Here is a 21,885-nt window from a genome sequence, read left to right on the forward strand (position 1 = left end):
CTACTCATAGCTACACTTCTCCAAGGCTATGAAAATTTTCTTTGAGGCTGGAAAAGCTCTAGGGATTAAGAGCTTATGAAAAGCAGGGACACTTTACAACGTTTGGTTGTTTTAGTGGTACAGCTAATCAGGACAGCCAACTACATGAATCACTATTAGAGAAAAAAAATTGTTCATTGAGATTCTGGCGAGGAAGTTTGTCTTCTTTTAATAGTGCACAAACAACAATAGATATATATGACTTTCTCAATAAGATGGCATGCATTTTAAAGCAATTAACTGAGGTAAATAACATCGTCCCATTTAAGCTGCCAAAGCAATACCAATAGACTGAACATTTTCTAAGGCAATTAGAAATGCATGTGGGGATTTATTCTATATGAAAATTAATACAGCCATGATTTAAATTACAATGAGCTCTGTTTAGTGATGTAGTTTAATGTATATCCCATCTTACTCCCAGCATGGATGTCAAGGTGGTGTATGAAGTTTTAAAAGCACAATTCAATTTAAAAACATAGTACAAAATTAGAACATAATTACAGGCAGTAATATAACATAAAATACAGGAAGTCCTCAAAAGCATACTGAAAGTGATGACTGACTGCAGATCTACTACATGAGGAAGGCTGAGCCAACAATGAAGGCTAGGATGAAACAAATAAATAAACACATTGAAATGTACAATGAAGTGGAGAGGAAGACACATGTAGTAAAGTCTCAGGAGTGACAAAGTCTCATCAGTGAACTGGAGGGGTGGAGTCACTTGAGAAAAAAAGTAGCAGTAGACAGCTCAGGAGACTGCGAAGTCATAGACTGGTCCATAATTTCCCCTTTGGATGCACAGCCAACTTGGATCTGAACAATCTGTAAGGGCTTGGTGGAAGAATGAGGCTGGGTTTCAGGGGCTATAGCAGACTGGGGAAAATTAGTTCGAGTTGCAACCTTCATTCGCAGAAGTTTAGAGATGTGTATGTGTGGCCTGGTCAGAAACAGTAGCTGCAGAAGAGGAGGCATTTTTATCTGAGTATTTTGCCTTTTTCCTTTTCCTATGCTTGTTCTTGCCATCCCATCAGTGAGGGTCCAAATAGGTCAGAATACACAGGAGTAGGAAGAACATTAAGAAAGATAACTGCACTGGTATTACTAGAATGTTGAGCAGACATACACGGAGAGAATTGAAACAGAATCTGATCAGTCAGGGTATGAAAGGCTGAGACTGCAGCCAAGCAAAAACCCTTATGTCTCAACACCTTTAATGTAACCTCAGGTTTGAGAACCAATCTTTTTGTAGCCAGTCTAATGGATGAACTTGACCCACTGGAACTAACACTGCATATGGAGATGCAGAAACCACAATGGAATCAAGGTTTCAAGGTCCTCCTCGTACAGTACAGCTTTTAGTCTGGATTCATGGTTCTTCCAGGTTGAAAGCTTTACAATGGGGACATAATCCAAGACATAATATGCACCAGGAATGACCATTGTGGGTAAGGATCTTGCTGCTGCATGTAGTACGCATCTTAAACAATGTAGAAGGCTGACAGCACCCAATCCAAAGAGTACCAGAAGTATAAAAAAATCCAAAAGCCCAAGGAAAAAGAGTGGCGAAATAAACAGCCCACGAGAGACATTCCTTCGCTGCTCACTTGTAAGACAAAAAGTAACTGAAGGTTTAAGGTAAGAAGGGTACTATAAAGTAATACTGGAGAAAGAGGGATTATTGCCAAAAACTTTACACAGCAGGCCTAGAAGGCCCTAAACAATGCTCTGCATAGGTGCAGAGGACCCATTTATCACAGAGATCATGAAGAAACAGACTAGCTTACATTACAACTTATCTCAGTCTCAAAGGTGCTACAAGATCCCTTTGTATATTGATATTCCAGAATAACATGGTTATGTCTTTGAATTCTACCCACACAGAGTAATCCAAATGGGATGTAATCAAAGCATGTGGCACCATAATGAGCTCTGCCATTCTAATCTACAGGTACAGTACAGACACACTAGTTTGAGTTGTGCAAATGCACTCCTGGCCACTGCCAAAGACTAGGCATTCAGGCTCAGTTCTGAGTTTTGCTATCCAGGTACAGTTGTAAATGCGATCTGTACCCTGGGTAAAATTCTATACTAGGCTACACAATTTGACACAAGAGATGCTCAAACATCTGAACAAGTGTACAGTAGAAATATATTTAGAATGATGTGCAAACAGCATTATGAAGATCTTGACACAGCAAAGAATAAATAAATCTTACAGTGTTGGTTTAAACTTTAACTTAAAAAAATGCCCAGGTTCTCAGGTATACAAGTTGATCTTTGTCATGAGCATTTAATAATATGAACCATGTGACCTGTTAGAAAGTTCACTCATCTACTGAATGGAATGATTTAACCACTTCAATGAAAGGAGGTACTGAGTGGTCAAATAAATTATATAAACTTACTCACTCTGTCCTGCCTTGATCCAAAGAGTTAACTGAAAGTGTGATGTTACCAGTTCTGCATGTAAAGGGGAGCCCTGTACTTGCATTTTCAATAGCAATTTTTTAAAAAAGATAACCAAAGAATCGTTCAATTACACAGCCCAAGCAAAATTGTGCCTTGGTTTTCAGGCCTTGGTTGTTGTTGTTGGTTGTTTTTTTTTTTTTGGGGGGGGGGGGGGGCTAAATCAGAAAACTGCACTGGATAAACCACATCTGCTCTAGTTTCTTAGATGTGGTTATCATGATTTTCTATGAATGAGCAGATAATGACTATTAGATAGTGTATGTTCTGTATCTCAAAATCTGGAGCTGATACAGAAAAACTGGTGTCATTTCTGGAATCAGTTGGTCAAATATGGACAAGCTGGTTAGAGCTCATGGGAGTTAGAGTCCTAAACATCCAGAGGGCCACAGGTTTGATATCTTTGTATAGCAGTGGTTCTCAACCTGTGGGTCCCCAGGTGTTTTGGCCCACAACTCCCAGAAATCTCAGCCAGTTTACCAGCTGCTAGGATTTCTGAGAGTTGAAGGCCAAAACATCTGGGGACCTATAGGTTGAGAACGAATGTTGTATAGTATCCTTTTTTTTCACCAACAAAATGGAGTATATAACATTTTTGAACATATAGTAAAATAATAGTTTTGCTTTTACCTTCTATGGGAATATTTATGCACACACACACATATATGCAGGCATTTAATGTAGGCACAAATGCACTATTCACCTTTTATCTTTCCCAAAACTGCAACTGCAGGAGCCAGCTACTCAAACATGAGTCTTTTAACCGTCTCAATTTCTTTAAGACAAATCCTACCAAAACAGATTTTATACTGCTACACAAATATGTAACTGCTTCTCACGGGGCCATATTATGAAAATAGCAACACAAACATAGAGTATGACATTCTTAGCAAGCCAAACATTTTTGCATCTACACATTTAGTAAGTTGAATGCATCTCAGAACTATTTTTTCAAATCAAAATCTGAGATTTATTTATTTATATATTTAAAAATCCTCATGCATTTCTGAATCTGGCAGGAGCCATGATATAGCATTGAATATGCCTACAGGTCACAGTGGGTAATGCTCTGGTATTGCCTTTGTAGCAACTACCCAGATTTCCTCCATACTGAAAGCAGTAAGACCACAAAAGAATGACGGAGCAGAAGTTCCGTTATGGAATTGGTTGCTAAATGCAGAACTAAAACCACACCTCCTGTCTCTACGAGGCAGCAGAAAAGAATACAACGAAACATACTGATTTTTAGTGTTACTTGTTGAACAACAGAATAATGAAATTCAAGAGCTTGGATTTTAGTCAAATAATCTTGATCTGGTTTAACTCAAGGAAAAATAGAAGTCAATCTCATAGAATTGTAGGAGATTAATTTAAAGTAAACAATCAAGATTCATTTAAAACATAATTGAGTCCCCTTTAAGAAGTGATGAAAATATCCAGCTGGAAACATTGTGTCATAAATAAATTGAAATATAAAAAACACAATTTTAAATTATATAAAGAACATTAATTCCAATAACGTTAAAGAAAAAAGAATCTAAAGCATTGATCTACATTGTAAAACAGAAAAGCTGTTTGAAAAGGAAAATGTGTAGATACTTTTAAAGCATATGGATGTCACAGTTAATTACAACTTTGAAAAATTATCACAGTAACATTTGCGTTTAATGAAACACTGCATTGTTCTTTAAAAATCTACTGCACATTACAAGATAGAGATGAGAAGTATTGTTTCAGATGAAGCATCTTCCATAATTACCTGATTATTTTTCTTCAGAGAACCATGAGGAAACAAATTTAGTCAGAGTTCTTGGAGGATTTTAGACTTCTGGGGACTTGTGTGTGCAAGTTCAGTTTTGACTAAAATTGTACGTATTTAAAACACCACCACCACCACCCCCCCGCCGCCGCCTCCAACACTGATCGTTTTTATATGCAGTGCTCCTTAACTAAGCAATTGTTACATTCTCAATATAGATTTTAATTGATGTTAATATTATATCACTGATACTTTGTTGGTGTCAACAAGAACCTAGTACTTGACGGTACTGACATTTATACAACTTCTGTTGCCCTGTTGCCTCTGAATAAGGCCGAAAGAAGGTGTATTTTGTTGGCCATCCTTCCACTATTCCTTTTGTTTAAATAGTCCAGAATGGTAAGTTGATTTTTCCTTCACAGAAGCCAAGTATTGGGTGATAAATTTGGAATCTATATTCAAAGGACATTCTTGTGTCTAAATGTAATATCAGAGCTTGGGGTAGGCACTGGGTTTGGAAATATTTATGCATACTGTATGTTAAAGAAACATTAGGAGAGTCAGTATGGTATAGTGTTAAGTTAGATCCCAAGTTGATCAGGGACCTCATCACACTAGAGAATGAATCCATTTATATCCAGTTGCTGCCTCCTGCAGAGTTCTGGGGTTTGTAGTTTAGGAAGGAACCTTTAACAGCCTCACTAAAGTACAAACCCCAGAATTCTGCAGGAGGCAGAAATGGATTTAAAGTGGATTCACTCTCTAGTGTGATTCATAGCAGGTTTTGAAACTTAAATCATCCGTGGAAACCGAGTGGGTGATCTTTGGCAAGATCATCCTCAGAAGACAAACTGGCAATGGCAAAACCACTCTAGTCTTGTCAAGAAAACCTAATGATGGGAAACAATTTTAGGACATACCACCACATACAACAAATGTGGTAGGTTTTTGGAACAGATTAAAAAAGGTGTAACAATGCACCACACACAATCGTTAACCCCATAAAATCAATGGAAAACTTGGTGAGTCAACATTCAGTTCAACATTAGTTTGCTCAAAGCTTGACCATAATTTAACACTTGATTATAATTGATACTACCAAATATATTCAGGCCATGCACAGGGAATTCGTTGATGAGGTCATGAGGTGCAGTCACTTATGGTCTGATCTATATATAAATAAAAATGTAATGTTCGTTTGTGGGATTAACAGAACTCAAAAACCACTGGATGAATTGAAATAACTTAATCTTTCACAAAACTAAATGACTATACAGAGCATGCGTTAAAATGACACCCTCCTCGCCCCACCCCCCTCCTGCAAAAGGGGAGAAAAAACCAACACTGAGAGAGAGAACCGCTTGAGAGAGGGAGGAAAAGGTGGCTCATAGATACTTTTCGCAAGCCCCTGCCTCTCCCCTCCCAAACACTTCTGGTCCAAAGCATTTCACCTCCTTCTTGCCAGCTTGCCTGTTTTCGTCTGTAGCTCCTTAAAGACTTCATTCAAAATGCATCCAGGGATGTTATTTTTTCTTAAGTGTCTACTTTTCTCATAATTTCCATTCTGGTGATTTTTTTTATAGAGCTATGCTTTTATTGACCATGCTAGTGGTCGTTAGTGAGACATGTGTTTCTTCTTTTCTCTGTTTTGTTGTTCACACATGGTCTGATCCTGGAGGAGGGTATTCTTCACCTTGCCTGTTCTAGGCAGGTACCCACCACTTCCTATAGAGACAGAAGTCTCTTTTCCAAGCTTGAGTTTTATTGCATTGCATACTGTAATATTGTATACTGACATATTATTTTAATCCTGTACTGAAAGTATGTTTTATTTCAACCTTCTTTCAGCATGCTCTCAATGCTGGTACTGTTAAAAAGCCTTTCATTAAGACAAAGGACAAGAAGGAAAAGGAGGGCTGAGCAGGCATAACAACATTTTGTAAATAGGAGCTCCATTATCTGAAGTTCTGTTAATTGAGGTATGTCTGTATTTAAAATACATTTATGCACAGAAACTAAAAGACCAGGAAATTAGTGCTGGTCCTGAAAACATTAGCCTTTACATGAAGTAGGCAAAGGAATAAATATATTACACACACACACACACACACACATATATATATATATATATATATATATATATTCATATTCCAAGGACACAGCACCAAAACATACATTCACACACACCAGTGAGATACAAGAAGATGAACTTTTATAATAACTAAACAAAGGCTACTATTAAAGTAGAAAGCAGTAGAAAAGGATTGCATCAACTCGATCAAGGAACTCATGTCCTTCAGTGATTATGACTTATGCAAAGCTGTTAATAACCAAGACTCTTAAAGGTCTGTCATTCATAGGGTTTTCAATAAGGTACATCTGGCATGATGGCAAACAACAGAAGGAATCTTGTCTGAAGATACTTTGCAGTGCATCATTGGGAAGCAAAATTAATAAAAAATTAACTGGTCTGAAGAATCTGTAATGGCCTCTTCCTTCAAATCTTTCAAGTTTAAAGCTTTGCGATTTCAATAGATCACAACTTGATTTAGGTGTATGCAACCGGAAAAACATCTCACTGTCCTTTAAGTTATATCATGCTTTTCTCCCAGGGCAAGACCCAAGATGGTTTTCTATGTTAGGCTTTCCAGTCTGTTCAGAATACTAGACCAGGGCTTCTTAAAACTTTTCCACTCATGACCCCTTTCAGTCTGAGTAATTTTTAAGTAACCTCATGTATAAAGATATTTTATGTACCATAAACGCTGCACAATAGATTAATGTAAATGTCTCAAACAGCTACTTAGTGACATTCAGAAAACATTCACTGTTGCCAATTTGTGGTACCCCAACACTGAGCTAAGAGGACTCCATTTGCAATTGGGACCCACAATTCAAGAAGCAGTGTACTAGAGAAAGAACTGAAAGATTATTTGTGAGGGATGAACTGTAATCTGTGTAATGGTCATGCACCTTTTAGATTTCTAGATTTCATATACATCCTACAAATATACAAATGTGCAGCTGACTGCTTCTGTAGTGCACACTATTACACAAACTCTGAAATCATCTTGCTAATATGGCAAACTATAAGAAAATTAATGTTACAGGAGAATTTGAATAGAAATTAGTAGTTCTGGTTTGATCACTGACAACTGAAACAAGTTCTCACAGATATGCTGACACAAAGAATATAATTTATGTTTTTATACTACGGGTTACAAGGTAACCTATCTTAGGGCAACAGCCTGAACCAAACATTTAATTATCTGTTCAAATCTGGTATTTCTTTTGTTAAGTGAAACAGAGAAAATGAAATATTCCACAATTTACTAATATTCAGCAATAGCAGTGGTACTATTGATTTTACAAGGTGCAACAATGCATGACAGTTAAGCAATATGAATGGATAATCAAAAAAGGTTCTTGATTCACACGAAGACACATCCAGTCAGGTGAAAAGTAGTTGAAACATCAAAATTAATAAAAAGCTATGAAGTCAGGACAAAGTACTAAGCAAAATATTAGAAATGCAAGCTGATTGTTCTGCAAAGGCTATATGCAGTGATCTTTTCCCACTCTGTTCGGTATCACTTTTCTAAGATTAGTACTCTGTGAATATCAGCTATTTAGCTGTTCCAAATACCCTCTATTCAACATGCGAAAATATATATTTCTTGGGTTCAAATATACTGTAGAACCAAACACTCATCTGCAAAATGTCATAATGTGGAATATGCTGCATAGTACTGCATATCACACCGAAGAACAAAGCATCAGTCCTAATGTAATACAGAGCTATCAAGTAACTAATTACAGAGTTATAAGAGCAGTTTTATAATCTGTTACAAGTTAGTATGATCAGTTTTTAATTTAATGGTTGGACAGTATGCCAAATTGATAGTATGTGTGTGTGTGATTAAGCCTGAAGTTTTTTTTAAACTGAATGAGCAATATTGTTTTAAAATGTAAAAATTAGAACTTTTGAGTCAAAATTTCTTAAAATACGAGGGTTGAATGAAAAGTAATGCCCCCGCCTTCGTTAGTTTGGATGGGAATATTTTAATAAATCAAATGCAGAAATAATCCTTAGAATGTGTTCTTTAGCTACCACTATTCACTTTTCCACATAATCACCAGATAATTGGATACATTTCTGTCAACAATTAACAAGTTTTCTGAAGTTGTCACGGAAGAAGTCAACACTCTGTTTCTGCAACCTGCGTCTCACAGTTCCCTCAGCGTCTTCATCAGAAGCATAATGATGTCCCCGCAGATCTTCTTTAATTATCAGGAACAGATGGAAGTCAGACGTTGCTAAATCTGGACTGTATGGAGGATGTCGGACAGTGGTGAGATCCAGTCTCTGAAGTTTCAAGTTTGTGTGTTTTCATTTCAGGCGTCAGCATCCTGGGTACCCATTGTGCACAGATCTTCCGATAGCCAAGCAAAGCAATAATGTGACCCACACGTTCTTGTGAAATGCTGATTATGCTTGAAAATTCTCTCTGAGTTATACGACGATTGTCCTGAATCAATCTGTCAACCTTTCGCTTGTGAAACTCGGTGGTTGTAGTCACAGGACATCCAACTCTTTGTTTGCTACGCAAGTCATATGTTCCCACCTCAACATCTTTAAACTTACTCACCCAACGATGCACAGTACTCACATCAGCACAATCACCATAAACAGCTTGCATTCTCTGACAAATCTCCTTTGGGGTGACACCTTCTGTTGTCAAGAATTCAATGACTGCACATTGCTTAAGTCGCACTGACCAACCCTCTACGCAAGGTTCCATACTTCGCACTTTAACAATACCATCGTTCAATGCTAAGGCTTCCCGCCAAAATGGAACTGTAGAAGAGAGTCTACTGAACAAGCCAGTACCTGCCGCATACCAGTACTGCCATCTGTTAAGGCGTTACGAAGGTGGAGGCATTACTTTCCATTCAACCCTCGTAACTATGACAAGACTTAGTATCCTTAAAACTATCTACCAGTAACAGTTACTGCAACAGTCAATCACACATGCATATAAGTAAAATGGAGATAAAAACTGCATATCGCCATGGACTACTGGTATTGATAATTCAAAAGTGACTCTGAATATACATAAAATTATTTTTAAAATTCACATCTTTCTGGTAATCACACAACAATACGTCTCCTTAATCAATATTTTAACAGGGCTTACTCTGAACCAGTTTCTTCAAGCATAGTTTGTTTCTGAGGGTGTTATGATCCAGAAGTCCTTCCTAAGACCAGCTGGTGCAATCCACATCTCAAAACAAATATGAAAAGAGACCAGACTGCTACTTCCACCAGCTTGAAGAACTGATACCAAACATATTAAGGCTGAAGCTTTCAGCTCCTTTTCACAGTGGATTCATTTGCTTGGAAAATGGCAAACAGAAAGCCAGCTAGAAAAACTTCCTTGCCAATTGACCCATTCAAGAGATGGAAATTTCAGTCAGTTGTACCATAAGTATTGCATTATTTGTGGTGCCCATTCAAAAATGCTGATCAACTCTGTAGTAGACAATAACCCACAGTAATAAAATATTGTTCTCTCCTCCACACCAAGGAAGTAAGAAAAAACCCAGAATTTAATAGGATTTAGGAGGGGTCATTTTGATGGTAGTATTTTAACAAAGATACCATTAGCCCCCACTTATCTATCTCTTTTTCCTGTTTATAATCCTAATCTTAACCATGGGATTGTCTTGATCTCCACAAAAGAATGATCATTTTAGCAATCAGGATTTGGTTTTGGTGACTGTGCTAACAACTGAGTATTAAAGTAAAATCAAAATTTGCAAAGTAAAACTTATTTGATAAATTACTTGGCTATTTAGATTTAAAAGTTAAGAGTAACTCCAGGAGATGATATATCAAAAAGAAGTCCAAGTCCGATGTGTTGCCAAAGGTCTTCATGGCTGAAATCACTGGGTTCCTGTGAGTTTTCCGGGCTGTATGGCCATGTTCCAGAAGCATTATTTCCTGACATTTTGTCCACATCTATGGCAGGCATCCTCAGAGGTTGTGAGGTCTGTTGTTGGAAACCAGGCAAGTGAGGTTTATGTATCTTTGGAATGTTCGGGGGGGACGGGGACTGGGACTCTTGTCTGTTTGATGCAAGTGTGAATGTTGCAACTGGCCACCTTGATTACCATTTAATGGCCTTGCAGCTTCAAATCTTGTAGCGCCACCAGTGTAGGACAATGGATACTCTACAACAGAAATCTGAAGAGCTACAAGACCAAGAACAAGCCACAAGAGTAAAGACAAAGATCTACCCAGAGGAAAATGTTCTTACCATACATCAAAGGAACCACTGACTGCATAGGGAAGTTGATGAAGAAACACAACCTACAAACTATCTACAGAACACTAAGAAAATTCAACAAATGCTATATTCAGCAAAGGGCAACAGGGATCCTCTCAACTCTGAAGGAGTCTACTGTATACAATGCAGCTGTGAACAAGTCTACACAAGGAGCACCAAACACAGCACCCAAATGTGAATCAAGGAACATGAAACGCACTGAGAGACTACAGTAATTCAACCTGAGAAGTCAGCCATAGCAGAGCACTTGATGAATCAACTTGGGCATAGCATATTATTTGAGAACACAGAAATGCTGGACCACTCTAACAACTACCATGTCAGGCTACACAGGGAAACCACTGAAATCCACAAGCATGTGGACAATTTCAACAGAAAGGAGGAAACCATGAAAATGAACAAAATCTGGCTACCACTATTTAAGAAACTCTAAAATCAGGACTGTAAATTGAGAGTAAAACAAATAAAAAATAAAATTAAAACCAGGGAAATTCCTGATATGAAACACTTAGGGCCAGCTAACACCTCCCAACAAAGGATTCCCCCAGGCAGGAATTAGCTAGGCTTTGAAGCTGCAGGTCATTCAATGCTAATCAAGGTGGCCAATTGCAACATTCACACCTGCCTCCAACCCTGGACATTCCACAGATATATAAACCTCACTTGCCTAGTTTTCAACAGACCTCGCAACCTATGGGGATACCTGCCATAGTTGTGGCCGAAACGTCAGGAGAGAATGCTTTTGGAACATGGCCATAGTCTGGAAAACTCACAACAACCAATTCCAAATTCATAGAGATAGGTATTTTCCAGACACAGGAATATAGTATTAGTTATAATATAACAAATTATCTGAAATTGTCACAATATGATCGCTAGTGGAGGAAACTAACAGAATGCAAAATGTGAAGTCTAAAGATATGGTGTTCCCACATTTCTGAACATATAACAATTCGCAAGTCTAGCTGAGATTCATGAATCTCTGCAACTATTAAACTGTAGGGAGTGATCTCAAATCAAGAATATAATATAATTAGATCCTTGCTTTCTTTCCATAATGCGAACATGCAACATAGTAAATCAAATCCATTGTTTAACCTATGAAAATTAAACTTTCATCTATAACCTTAACTGTATTTTTCTGACAGAAAACATTTATCAGCAAAGCTGGCATGACTGGATTCAGCTAACAGAATTGCATGTTTATTTTATATTCATATTTCATGCCTATGTACCTTGTTTGTGTCAGGAGTGACTTGAGAAACTGCTAGTCACTTCTGGTGTGAGATAATTGGCGGCCTGCAAGGATGTTACCCAGGGGACGACTGGATGCTTTACCATCCTGTGGGAAGCTCCTCTCATGTCCCTGCATGAGAAGCTGGAGCTGACAGACGGGAGCTCACGCCACTCTCCGGATTCGAACCTCCATCCTTTTGGTCAGCAGTCCTGCTGGCATAAGGGTTTAACCCATTGCGCCATCAGGGGCGCTACCTATCTACCATGAATATTCACTAGTAATAACATTTCCCAGCAACAACTTGCATGTGCATCAAAAATCTACAGAATGATCACCGGTATCCATGGCAGTACACTCCTCAATTTACTATGGAAACAGGAAACTGTGGATAATACGGAACCCACTGAAATGAACTATTTCTACTGGAAGTTACCACAGTCAGCAGAAGACCTAGCAAATTCCTAGAGAGGATTTGCTAGGACTTCCAGGCCAACTCTATGGTAAATTCCGGTGGAAGCACATCACAGAATTGCCTAGAGAACTTGGAAAATGCCTAGAGGGCAGTGGTTCATAATCTGTGGGTCCCCAGATGTTTTCGCCTACAAGTCCCAAAAATCCCACCCAGTTTACCAGCTGTTAGGATTTCTGGGAGTTGAAGGCCAAAACATCTGGGAACCCACAGACTGAGAACAACTGCTAGAAGGGATATAACAAAACCCTTGGCATAGATTTCTGCATCATTACTTCAGGAAATAGCACATATCAAGTAAGTCGGCCTAATGGTCTGCATGGCTTAAGATAGCATTCATTGCCTTTGCTGAATTTCCAAAAGCATTTTAATCATTAACTACATACCCATAACAAGATTTAGAAAGAGAATTAATCACATATACAAGAAACACATATACTACAATACATACTTAAGCTGTTAACTCTAAAAACTAAGCCAAGGTTACTTTGGCTTAAATAGGTCACCCACATGAAGACATGCATGTTTCCTCACATGTGTGCAGAGCAACCTCAAGCAATGAAACTTTGGTTCAACATCAATTTATTTCTTTATTAATACATAGCTCATTTGACTTTTTTAAAAACAACAGAAAAATAAGTTGTGAAATTCAGAAACTTGTGGTCATCAGGTTTGGGTTTTTACTTGATTTGTGCTATGAGAAACTTACAAGACTACCGGGATGATGGCAAGTGACTGCAATGTGAACACTTTCAAATAAATGTTCTGGTAAACTAATTTATCAATCACAGCATAAAAACACAGACTACCTCCATCTGTCTTTACTGAAATAATTGCAACACAAACTGAACACAAGGCCTTTCAGAAAAAGGGTGAAAATCCACGGCAGTCAAAATGTGTATTATCCTATTCAACCCTCCACCCCAGTGCATTACATCACATTCTCACAATGCAGGGGGAAGGGCTTGCCCACAGAAAGCAAGATTTACAATGCTGCTCCTCTGCTTCCCTTGGAGGGATGAGAGATGTGAAACACAGGACTGAATTTTTAAAGGAAAACCAACAGAAAAAACCTTTGGAAGATACCATCTTTTTCCAGCTCCCTTAAATTCACATTTGCAGCAGCATACTATTCAAAATGCAAAATCATTTATTCTACCTCTTCAAAAAAATTAAAATCATATTTTAAACTTGAAGCGTCAGATGGAGGGAAGCAAAGCTGCTAGAGAAATGGGACTGCAGTACTTGATATTTCTTACTGCTAAAATTGCCATGAAATGTAAACGTCATATTTACAGAGGACCACAATTTGGTTTCAACTGCAATCTGAAAAGCATTTGGTTACAAGAATTGGAAATACAGTAGTGGGGGGGGGGGGGCACACTATCACATAGCAAAATATTAATCCATAAAGATTTTTATAGCAGATTTTGACCCACAGACATCTCCTAAAATACTAAATCCCTTCAACTCTTAATTCAAATCTCTATATTCAAAGGTGTATTTGTGTGTGTGTGTGTGTGAATAGAAATACAGGTTTCTGATAAAAATGCGCACCTCCCCCCTTCCCTGGCCAATCCTAGAAGCAAGAAAGAATGCAAGCCTATTTAATTTATGCTAATTTTTGCAGCAGATTTAAAAAGCCTCAACCCTGTGTGTGTGTTTGTGTGTGTGCGCTTTCAAAGGAATGCGCTTGAAGCGAATCTTTGAGAAAATATTCATTATGGCCGAGGATTTTGAACGAAGATGCTTACAAGCCTATTTTAAAATACATAAAATTTTTATTCCAAAATATGCCACGTCTTTCGTCCGGGTTTTCCCTCCCCAAATGTGGCAAAACTACACCGCGTCCGCGCGACACAACACGTCGTGGTGCAGGATCAAACGAAACGGTCAAAGCAAACGTACCATTTTTAATATATATATATACGTCCCAATAAAGGTATATATAAAGCTTACTAACCTCATAAAGTGCAACAGTGCTTAAAATCCAGCAAGTTGAGGCATACAAGGTAAAAAAAATGGAAGTGAAGAGATCCCCGAATAATCCCGTCGTATTTCTCTAGTCGCTCGATTTGCAATGTTCAAAAGCCAGCAGAGAATCCGTCGGCCATCTTGGCTTGAACTCCCTCTCCCTCTCTCTCTGCCGCGCGCGCGCGCGCACACACATTCCCTCTCGCTCTCCGCCGCGCGCGCGCGCGCGCACACACACACTCCCTCTCTCTCTCCGCCGCGCGCTCCCCCTCCCCCCGCCTCTATAAAGGAAGCAGCTTTTTGTGACCTTCAAATAGAGGCGCGTCACGTGACTTGGGCACACTGTCACTCAGGAAGGGGGTTGGAAGCTACGCTCTTAAAGGAGACGCAGAGTTTTTTTGGGGGGGGGGGGGGAGGGGGAGAAGCTGCCGCTTTGGTTCGACCTGGTTTTATTCCAGCTGTAACCAAGTCCCTCTTTCATCTATTCTTTTAATAAATATGGCAATAATGTACGTTTTGAAACAAAACAAACAGTATTCAGCAATTGGTTGAAATTTCTCTCCTGGAATTGAAACAGCAAATCCTTAACACTAAGGATGGGAAAAGAAATCACTGTTGAAAGGGAGCACAGGATACACAAAGGCCCCATCTACACTGCCATATAATGCAGTCTGAATCGCATTGAATTTGGGACTAAAGCTGGGCAGAAAGGAACAGTTTAGCTGCCCTTATTTAAAACTAAGGCCCCTTCCACACAGCTGAATAAAATCCCACATTATCCGCTTTGAACTGGAATATATGGCAGTGTGGAATCAGATAAGCCAGTTCAAAGCAGATATTTTCTGCCTTGATATTCTGGGTTATATGGCTGTGTGGAAGGGCCCTAAGGGTGCATTTACATTGTAGAATTAATGTAATTTGATGCCACTTTCACTGCCATGGCTCAATGTTATGGAATCATGGGAGCTGTAGTTTTACAAGATCTTTTGCCTTCTCTGCCCAAGACTGGCGGTGCCCACAACAAATTACACATTCCAGTATTCCATAGCATTGATAAAGTACAGTTACATTTCATTAATTCTATCATGTAGACACACACGTATATACAGTGTTAAACTCACAACAGATAGGTAACTATGACCTTTATACTATTACAGTTCACAAACTTCGACTTCTGACTATTGAAAATAACATTAGCAAGCTGTGAGGAAGATTATAAACTTTAGTTTTCTTTTAAAAAATCCCTTTCCTATTTTCAGTTACAAATACAGTTACTCAATCTTCAGCATCCAGATTCCTCTGAATGTCATAACCACTTCCCTGTGAACTAATATAGACTAAAAAGACTGATCAAGAGGTAGTGCAAGACAGAGTTTCACGTGCATGAACACTCTCAAAGGTTTCTAGATAGTGAACAGTGCATTTACACTGTAGAATGAATGCAGTTTGACACCACTTTAACTGCCATGGACCAATGCCATGGAATTCTGGGATTTGTAGTTTGGTGAGGCATCAGGACTCTTTGGCAGAGAAGGCTAAAGACACTGAAAACCTACAACTCTCAGGATCCCATAGCACTGAGCCATGGCATTTAAAGTGATGCCAAACCTTATTCAGTCTACAGTATAAATGCACCCAACATAAACTCTTTTCTTAACAGACCTCCTTAAAGTATTGGATACAATGTTGGGAAAATCCCAGTTCAAATACTCTGCTCTGCTATGTTGGAGGGCATATTGTTCAATCAATATCGAAAAATGTCTCGGTTCTCACATTTTTTTCTTCTAAATTCTAACATAAGATGGTCACAGTATATAATAATCTCTTTCAGCTAAGAGAATTCATAGTCAAGGTTGATGGCAGTACCCTGGTACTGGAATAGGTCATGTTTATGCCTCTATTCCCACTATCCTTTGGGCTACCGCTGTACTGCATCTCTCACCCTTCAAAAATATCCACTCTCTGCACACATATCTTCCAATGCTTTTGAGTTTTTTTCTGTTTCCACAATTTGAAAACTAATTCAAAATATTCCTTATTTCATAACTTTGCTGCTCCTTTAAAATAAACCCCCTTGGCTCTTAAGATAAATTTGTTTTCTTTACCAAACTCACCTTCATGGAACACCTGTCACACTGAATATATGATCTGAGCATTAATTGAGGAACATATTCTGGCATTCAGGCTGCTTTCAGAAGACACATATCTTACCTCAGGCAGAGTCTTACCACAGAACTATTGCTATATATTTATTTATGATGATATTGTTCACTTTGTTTTTGTCTGTAATATTGCACACAATGCCAATTATCATACAAAAGCAATAATGCAGATTAAATCTTACAGCATCTGTTAGAACAGCCTTAAAATGTCCAACATCAGAGAAACCAAGGAAAGTTTCAAAAAGTTTTTTCACCTGACAAAACACAGACATAGCTATTCTTTGTGCATACAGAGCTCCAAAGAAAATGACTGTAACCAATCTTTTCCAGCCTGGAAGAAATGTGTTTGACCAAAATGCTCATTCTTTCTGGAAGATCAGACTAGGGAAGGCTAATGTAAGTTAAAGCACAGCTAGCTATTAGCTTATTGATTTTAAATTATTTAAACTAATTTCAGCACAAGTCACTTAGACTTATGCTATCAATGGGAAACAAATAAATGAATTCAATGAATGAATAAATAAATAAATACACAAATAATGTTGAATATAACAATTACATACTACCAAACAAAACAAAACCATGACCCTACTTTGATTTTCTAGCAAACGAGAGATGAAAGAATGCATGTTTTAAAAGCAACTGGAGGCAAGCAAATTATTCATACTGTTTGGTGTGGGCAGCCCATAAAAACAGCATTCTTGTCTATAGCTAGCTTCCTTGGATTTTGGCTAGAATTTTAATTGTATAGGCCAAAATTGCTACTTATGAGTAAAAACTAAAATATGCATAGCTAATTGCTCACAAAACACTGTGTTTAATAAGGAAAATGACATTTGATTGCTACCAGAAGTATAAAAATATCACAAAAATGTTAAAAAGTCATATCTAAACTAAATTTTTACTTTAAAAGCAGGATAAAATAGCTTCTAATCCATCCAATAAAGTTCCCAGTTTAAAAGAGTGAAAAATATATGGGAAAATGTCCATTGTTTTAACTAAAAGGGTATAGAAATAAAAAAGTCTCATTCAAAGGATAACAATGAAAGACTCAAATGTATTATCCTTGTGAGAAGTTCTATAAACACAAGGCAATCCTTGAACAAACCTGGTATTTTGCTCTAACTGAACTGACCTCTATGGCCAACTTGCAAGCATGCCCAAACTGTTTCATAAAAATGCCCTTCAAGTAGTCTGTCTGCAGTTTTCGAGAAGTCAACCCAATATTTGAGATAGGGTGCAGAAACAATCAATATGTAAGCAAAAGATTGCATTGGTTTCATTTCTAGTTGGAAGAGAACAGGTGTGGAGTAATAGTTGGACTAGGACACTGGGAAACCAGTGTTCAAAACTTTGCTTGGCCATGGAAACCCACAAGAAGACAAGGGTAAATCTCCTCTAAATTAATCTTGCCAAGAATACCGCATGATACGGTCAACTTTGGACCATCATAAGTCAGAAATTACTTGAAGGCACACAAGAATTTTATTTTGTAACGTCAAGTGGCTTTTCGATGGGAATCCTGTACTCTTCCCTAATGCAATTGGACTATATTTTCCAGTACTCTTATGAGTATTTGGCAATTCTAGTTAGGGCTGGGGTGAAAATTGCTGGAAGAAACATTAACAACCTCAGATATGCAGATGACACCACTCTGATGGCCGAAAGCGAGGAGGAGCTGAGGAGCCTTCTAATCAAGGTGAAAGAAGAAAGCGCAAAAGCTGGGTTGCAGCTAAACGTCAAAAAAACCAAGATTATGGCAACAAGAATGATTGACAACTGGAAAATAGAGGGAGAAACCGTGGAGGCCGTGACAGACTTTGTATTTCTAGGTGCAAAGATTACTGCAGATGCAGACTGTAGCCAGGAAATCAGAAGACACTTACTTCTTGGGAGGAGAGCAATGTCCAGTCTCGATAAAACAGTGAAGAGTAGAGACATCAGACTGGCAACAAAGATCCGCCTAGTCAAAGCCATGGTATTCCCTGTAGTGACCTATGGATGTGAGAGCTGGACCTTAGGGAAGGCTGAGCGAAGGAAGATCGATGCTTTTGAGCTGTGGTGTTGGAGGAAAGTGCTGAGAGTGCCTTGGACTGCGAGAAGATCCAACCAGTCCATCCTCCAGGAAATAAAGCCCGACTGCTCACTGGAGGGAAAGATACTAGAGACAAAGTTGAAGTACTTTGGCCACATCATGAGGAGACAGGAAAGCCTAGAGAAGACAATTATGCTGGGGAAAGTGGAAGGCAAACGGAAGAGGGGGCGACCAAGGGCAAGATGGATGGATGGCATCCTTGAAGTGACTGGACTGACCTTGAGGGAGCTGGGGGTGGTAACGGCTGACAGGGAGCTCTGGCGTAGGCTGGTCCATGAGGTCACGAAGAGTCGGAGACGACTGAACGAATGAACAACAACAAAGTTAGGGCTGCTGAGACATCTAGAGAGCCATGTAATTCCCATGATGATTTAGTGTTTGTTCAATCTGTGACACATGCCTAAATATCCTTCACTTTAAGCTTTAAACACTAGAATGAAAATACTCAGAATCTCCTCATTGAGCAAGAATCTATCAGAACATGTATAAATAAAGATGCATGGATTATGCCACAGAAGTTGTAACCATACTCATCAAGGATAAAAGCCTGCCAATTAGCAAAACTTCATCTAATTCTACTCATTTAGATCATGCCGCTCTAAACAGAACTGGAGAACCAGTGTGTTATAGGGTTAAGTGCTTGAGCATGACTTGAGACCATGGTTCAAATCTCTGCTAAGCCATAAAATCCCACTCAGTGACCTTGAACAAGTGGCTATGCAAACTGTGAATTCTTGGCTTGGTCCAAAATAATCTCCACAATTCATGATTTGGTCACATATGAGACAGTTAGTATTGTGTAGTGGTTTCATCATTGGACTATGACTTTGGAAACTAGAGTTTAAATTTGTTTAACCATGAAACCCACAGGGTGACCTTGGGTAAATCACACCTTTACAGTCTCAGGGAAGGCAATGGAAAACCTTTTCTGAGCAAATTGAAAAATCCCATGATAGAATCGGTATATGTGTCAGAAACAACCTGAACACACACAATAACAACAATGAGACAATGGCCCTTGCCATTTACTACAAAGTCTATTTAATGGGGCAGGATCCTTTTTGTAAAGATTCCTATGTTCAGACTGATCATATTTTATGATACAAAATAATGACTTCTGGGATTCATTCTCAGTTTAGTAAATTAAAAGAACAGAGCCCATATTTTACTGAAAAGTACTCAGAACTTCACCTTAACTCAACCTGATACAACATCAATCCAAATGTTATTTCTATCATTAATGAATAATCTCAACACCTGCTATAGCATTTTCATGCATATGTTATTTGCTTTCTGCTCTCAGGATTGTGGAACTCTCTCCCAAATTAGACTTAAGACTGATTTGCTTGCCATTCCTCTTCCTAGGAAACAAAAAATCTTTTAATCAGACATAATTTCGATTACTGACTAATTGCTGAGGAAGAGGTTTTTTAACAGGGCTACTGTATTTTTGTTGTTGATTTGCTTTTTAAATGTTTGAAACCTGGTTGTTGTTTTAATGTGTTAAATAGTATTAATTGCATTTTAATATTATAACTTATCACATTTTGATTGTATTCCCTTTCTAAGCATGTTGTGAGTTATAGTATTAGGAGAAAAGGAGAATATAAATTAAATAAAATGAAGTTCTATCTGAAACTTCCCTCTTTTTCAAAAATGGTTATGCACTTGAATATTCATAAACCACAGGCAAACAATCAGCAACAGAGTACCAAAAAGCATGTAGCTTCAGTAATGGAAGCTGAAACACATATAACTGTATGAAATCAGTCACAGTAAAGTGCAAGTGAAAGATACTGGAGAAGAAAAGAACCTAAGGGTGCATGTCTTGAATGAACGAAGATTATGAATGAGATAAATTAAAAAGAAAAATTTAAGTAAGAATAGAAGCAGGTACCTGGGAGAAAACAGAGAAGAGAACAAGATGAGAACGAGGACCCAAAGAAGGATAAAAGGAAAGGACAAGACCTAACTCAGTGAAATAATGAAAAGTAAAAAAGAGACTTAGGATATGAATATAAAGTGTGTGTGTGTGTGTGTAAACAGAAGTAAGAGAGAAGGTACAGGGTATGAATGATTTGCTGAAGGAAAAATATGACTCAGGGTATCGTCCAATTCATTTAAAAAGAACCTAGATGCATTTCAACTAGCAGTCTTCATCAATGGGAAGTGAAGGAGAACAGCATATTTTGTTTAAGTCTATACTCTATAGTATATTCTTTCTGTTTACCTTTTGCAGAAAGCAAAAGTCAAAGGAGAAAAAACATCAGCTATGAGTTATAAAGTCACACACCATAGGGAAAGGGAGGAAAAAATGGACAACCAAGAGAAAATTTGGAAAAGATGCAAACACACTGCATACGTAGTTTTTCAAGTGGTCATCTGTGAACTCACACAAATAGGTTATATGCGTCTCTGCAATATACTGCTGAGAACCTTCTAAAATTGTTATGCAAGCTTTTTGGTAAAAATCTGCTTACCTTCAATGACACTATGTAGCACTATGTCCACCTAAATCCTCAGTTCCATGAATGCCACAACAGTAGCCTCAAAGAGATAAGAAAGGCAAGAGAGAATTACAGGAAGATGGACAGGATTGCAAGTTTATAAATGACCCTTTTAAAGAACTACAGTTGCAGATATGCAACCTGTCCTTGTTTCTTCATGATGTCTATGACTCACACAAAAGAAAACTAGCAAGCTACTAACCACAGGAGATGGGAGTGTCATGCCACAGAAAAATAACACATGTCTCCTAGTTATTCATTATGAACTTTATTTCAAACATGAAAACAGCACTGCTTTCACAAAAGTAGCATCAAGTCCTGGATTGCGCATCCAGTCTAATGGAAAATGAAAGTTTAAGGATGGGACAACAAAGCTGCTCTGCAAACATTATGCAAAGGAATGCCACTCAGAAATTAAGAAGATGAAGCAACTGCCCATGTAAAATGTTTCTGTATGTGAGCAGAACAGTCTCTTATTAGCCAATTCATAACTAAGTGGATTGTCACAATAGCCGACTTTGAAAGACACTGTGCTGATACCAATAGTCCAAGTTTCAAGGAGAAATAACAGACTAAAAATCTCTGGCTCCTCCATGAACTAGGAGTCCTATCGATGTAGAATTTTGCATCAATAAATGCAAAATTCTGTCTAAGTCCATAGTTAGATTTTGCAGGCAGTACAAATGTCCTGGTTAAGTGAAACTAAGATACTATTTTAGAGAATAAGAACATTTATGGCCTGAGGATGAACTTGTTTTGTGGGAAACCTAAATAGAACTGGTCAAAACAGAGAATACATATCTTCTCTGCTTTCCTGGCAG

The 21,885-nt window shown here is 38.2% G+C and overlaps 1 protein-coding gene across 8 annotated transcripts in view; it reads right to left on the minus strand.

Annotated features, from left to right (window-relative positions):
• The window catches only part of TNRC6B (trinucleotide repeat containing adaptor 6B), a 112,313-nt gene that overhangs the window by 66,618 nt on the left and 23,810 nt on the right, over window positions 1-21,885 (minus strand). The window contains exon 1 of one of the 8 annotated variants that reach the window (XM_060777098.2): window positions 14,290-14,490. The exons of the other annotated variants lie outside the window; for them this stretch is intronic. Within the exon in view, the coding sequence (XP_060633081.2) occupies window positions 14,290-14,294 (5 nt within the window). The 5' untranslated portion in view covers window positions 14,295-14,490. Of the gene's footprint in view, window positions 1-14,289; window positions 14,491-21,885 lie in introns of those variants that run through there. 8 annotated transcript variants of the gene reach the window in all.

This window comes from Anolis sagrei, chromosome 5 (assembly GCF_037176765.1).
Source record: "Anolis sagrei isolate rAnoSag1 chromosome 5, rAnoSag1.mat, whole genome shotgun sequence".
Taxonomy (NCBI): Eukaryota; Metazoa; Chordata; class Lepidosauria; order Squamata; family Dactyloidae; genus Anolis; species Anolis sagrei.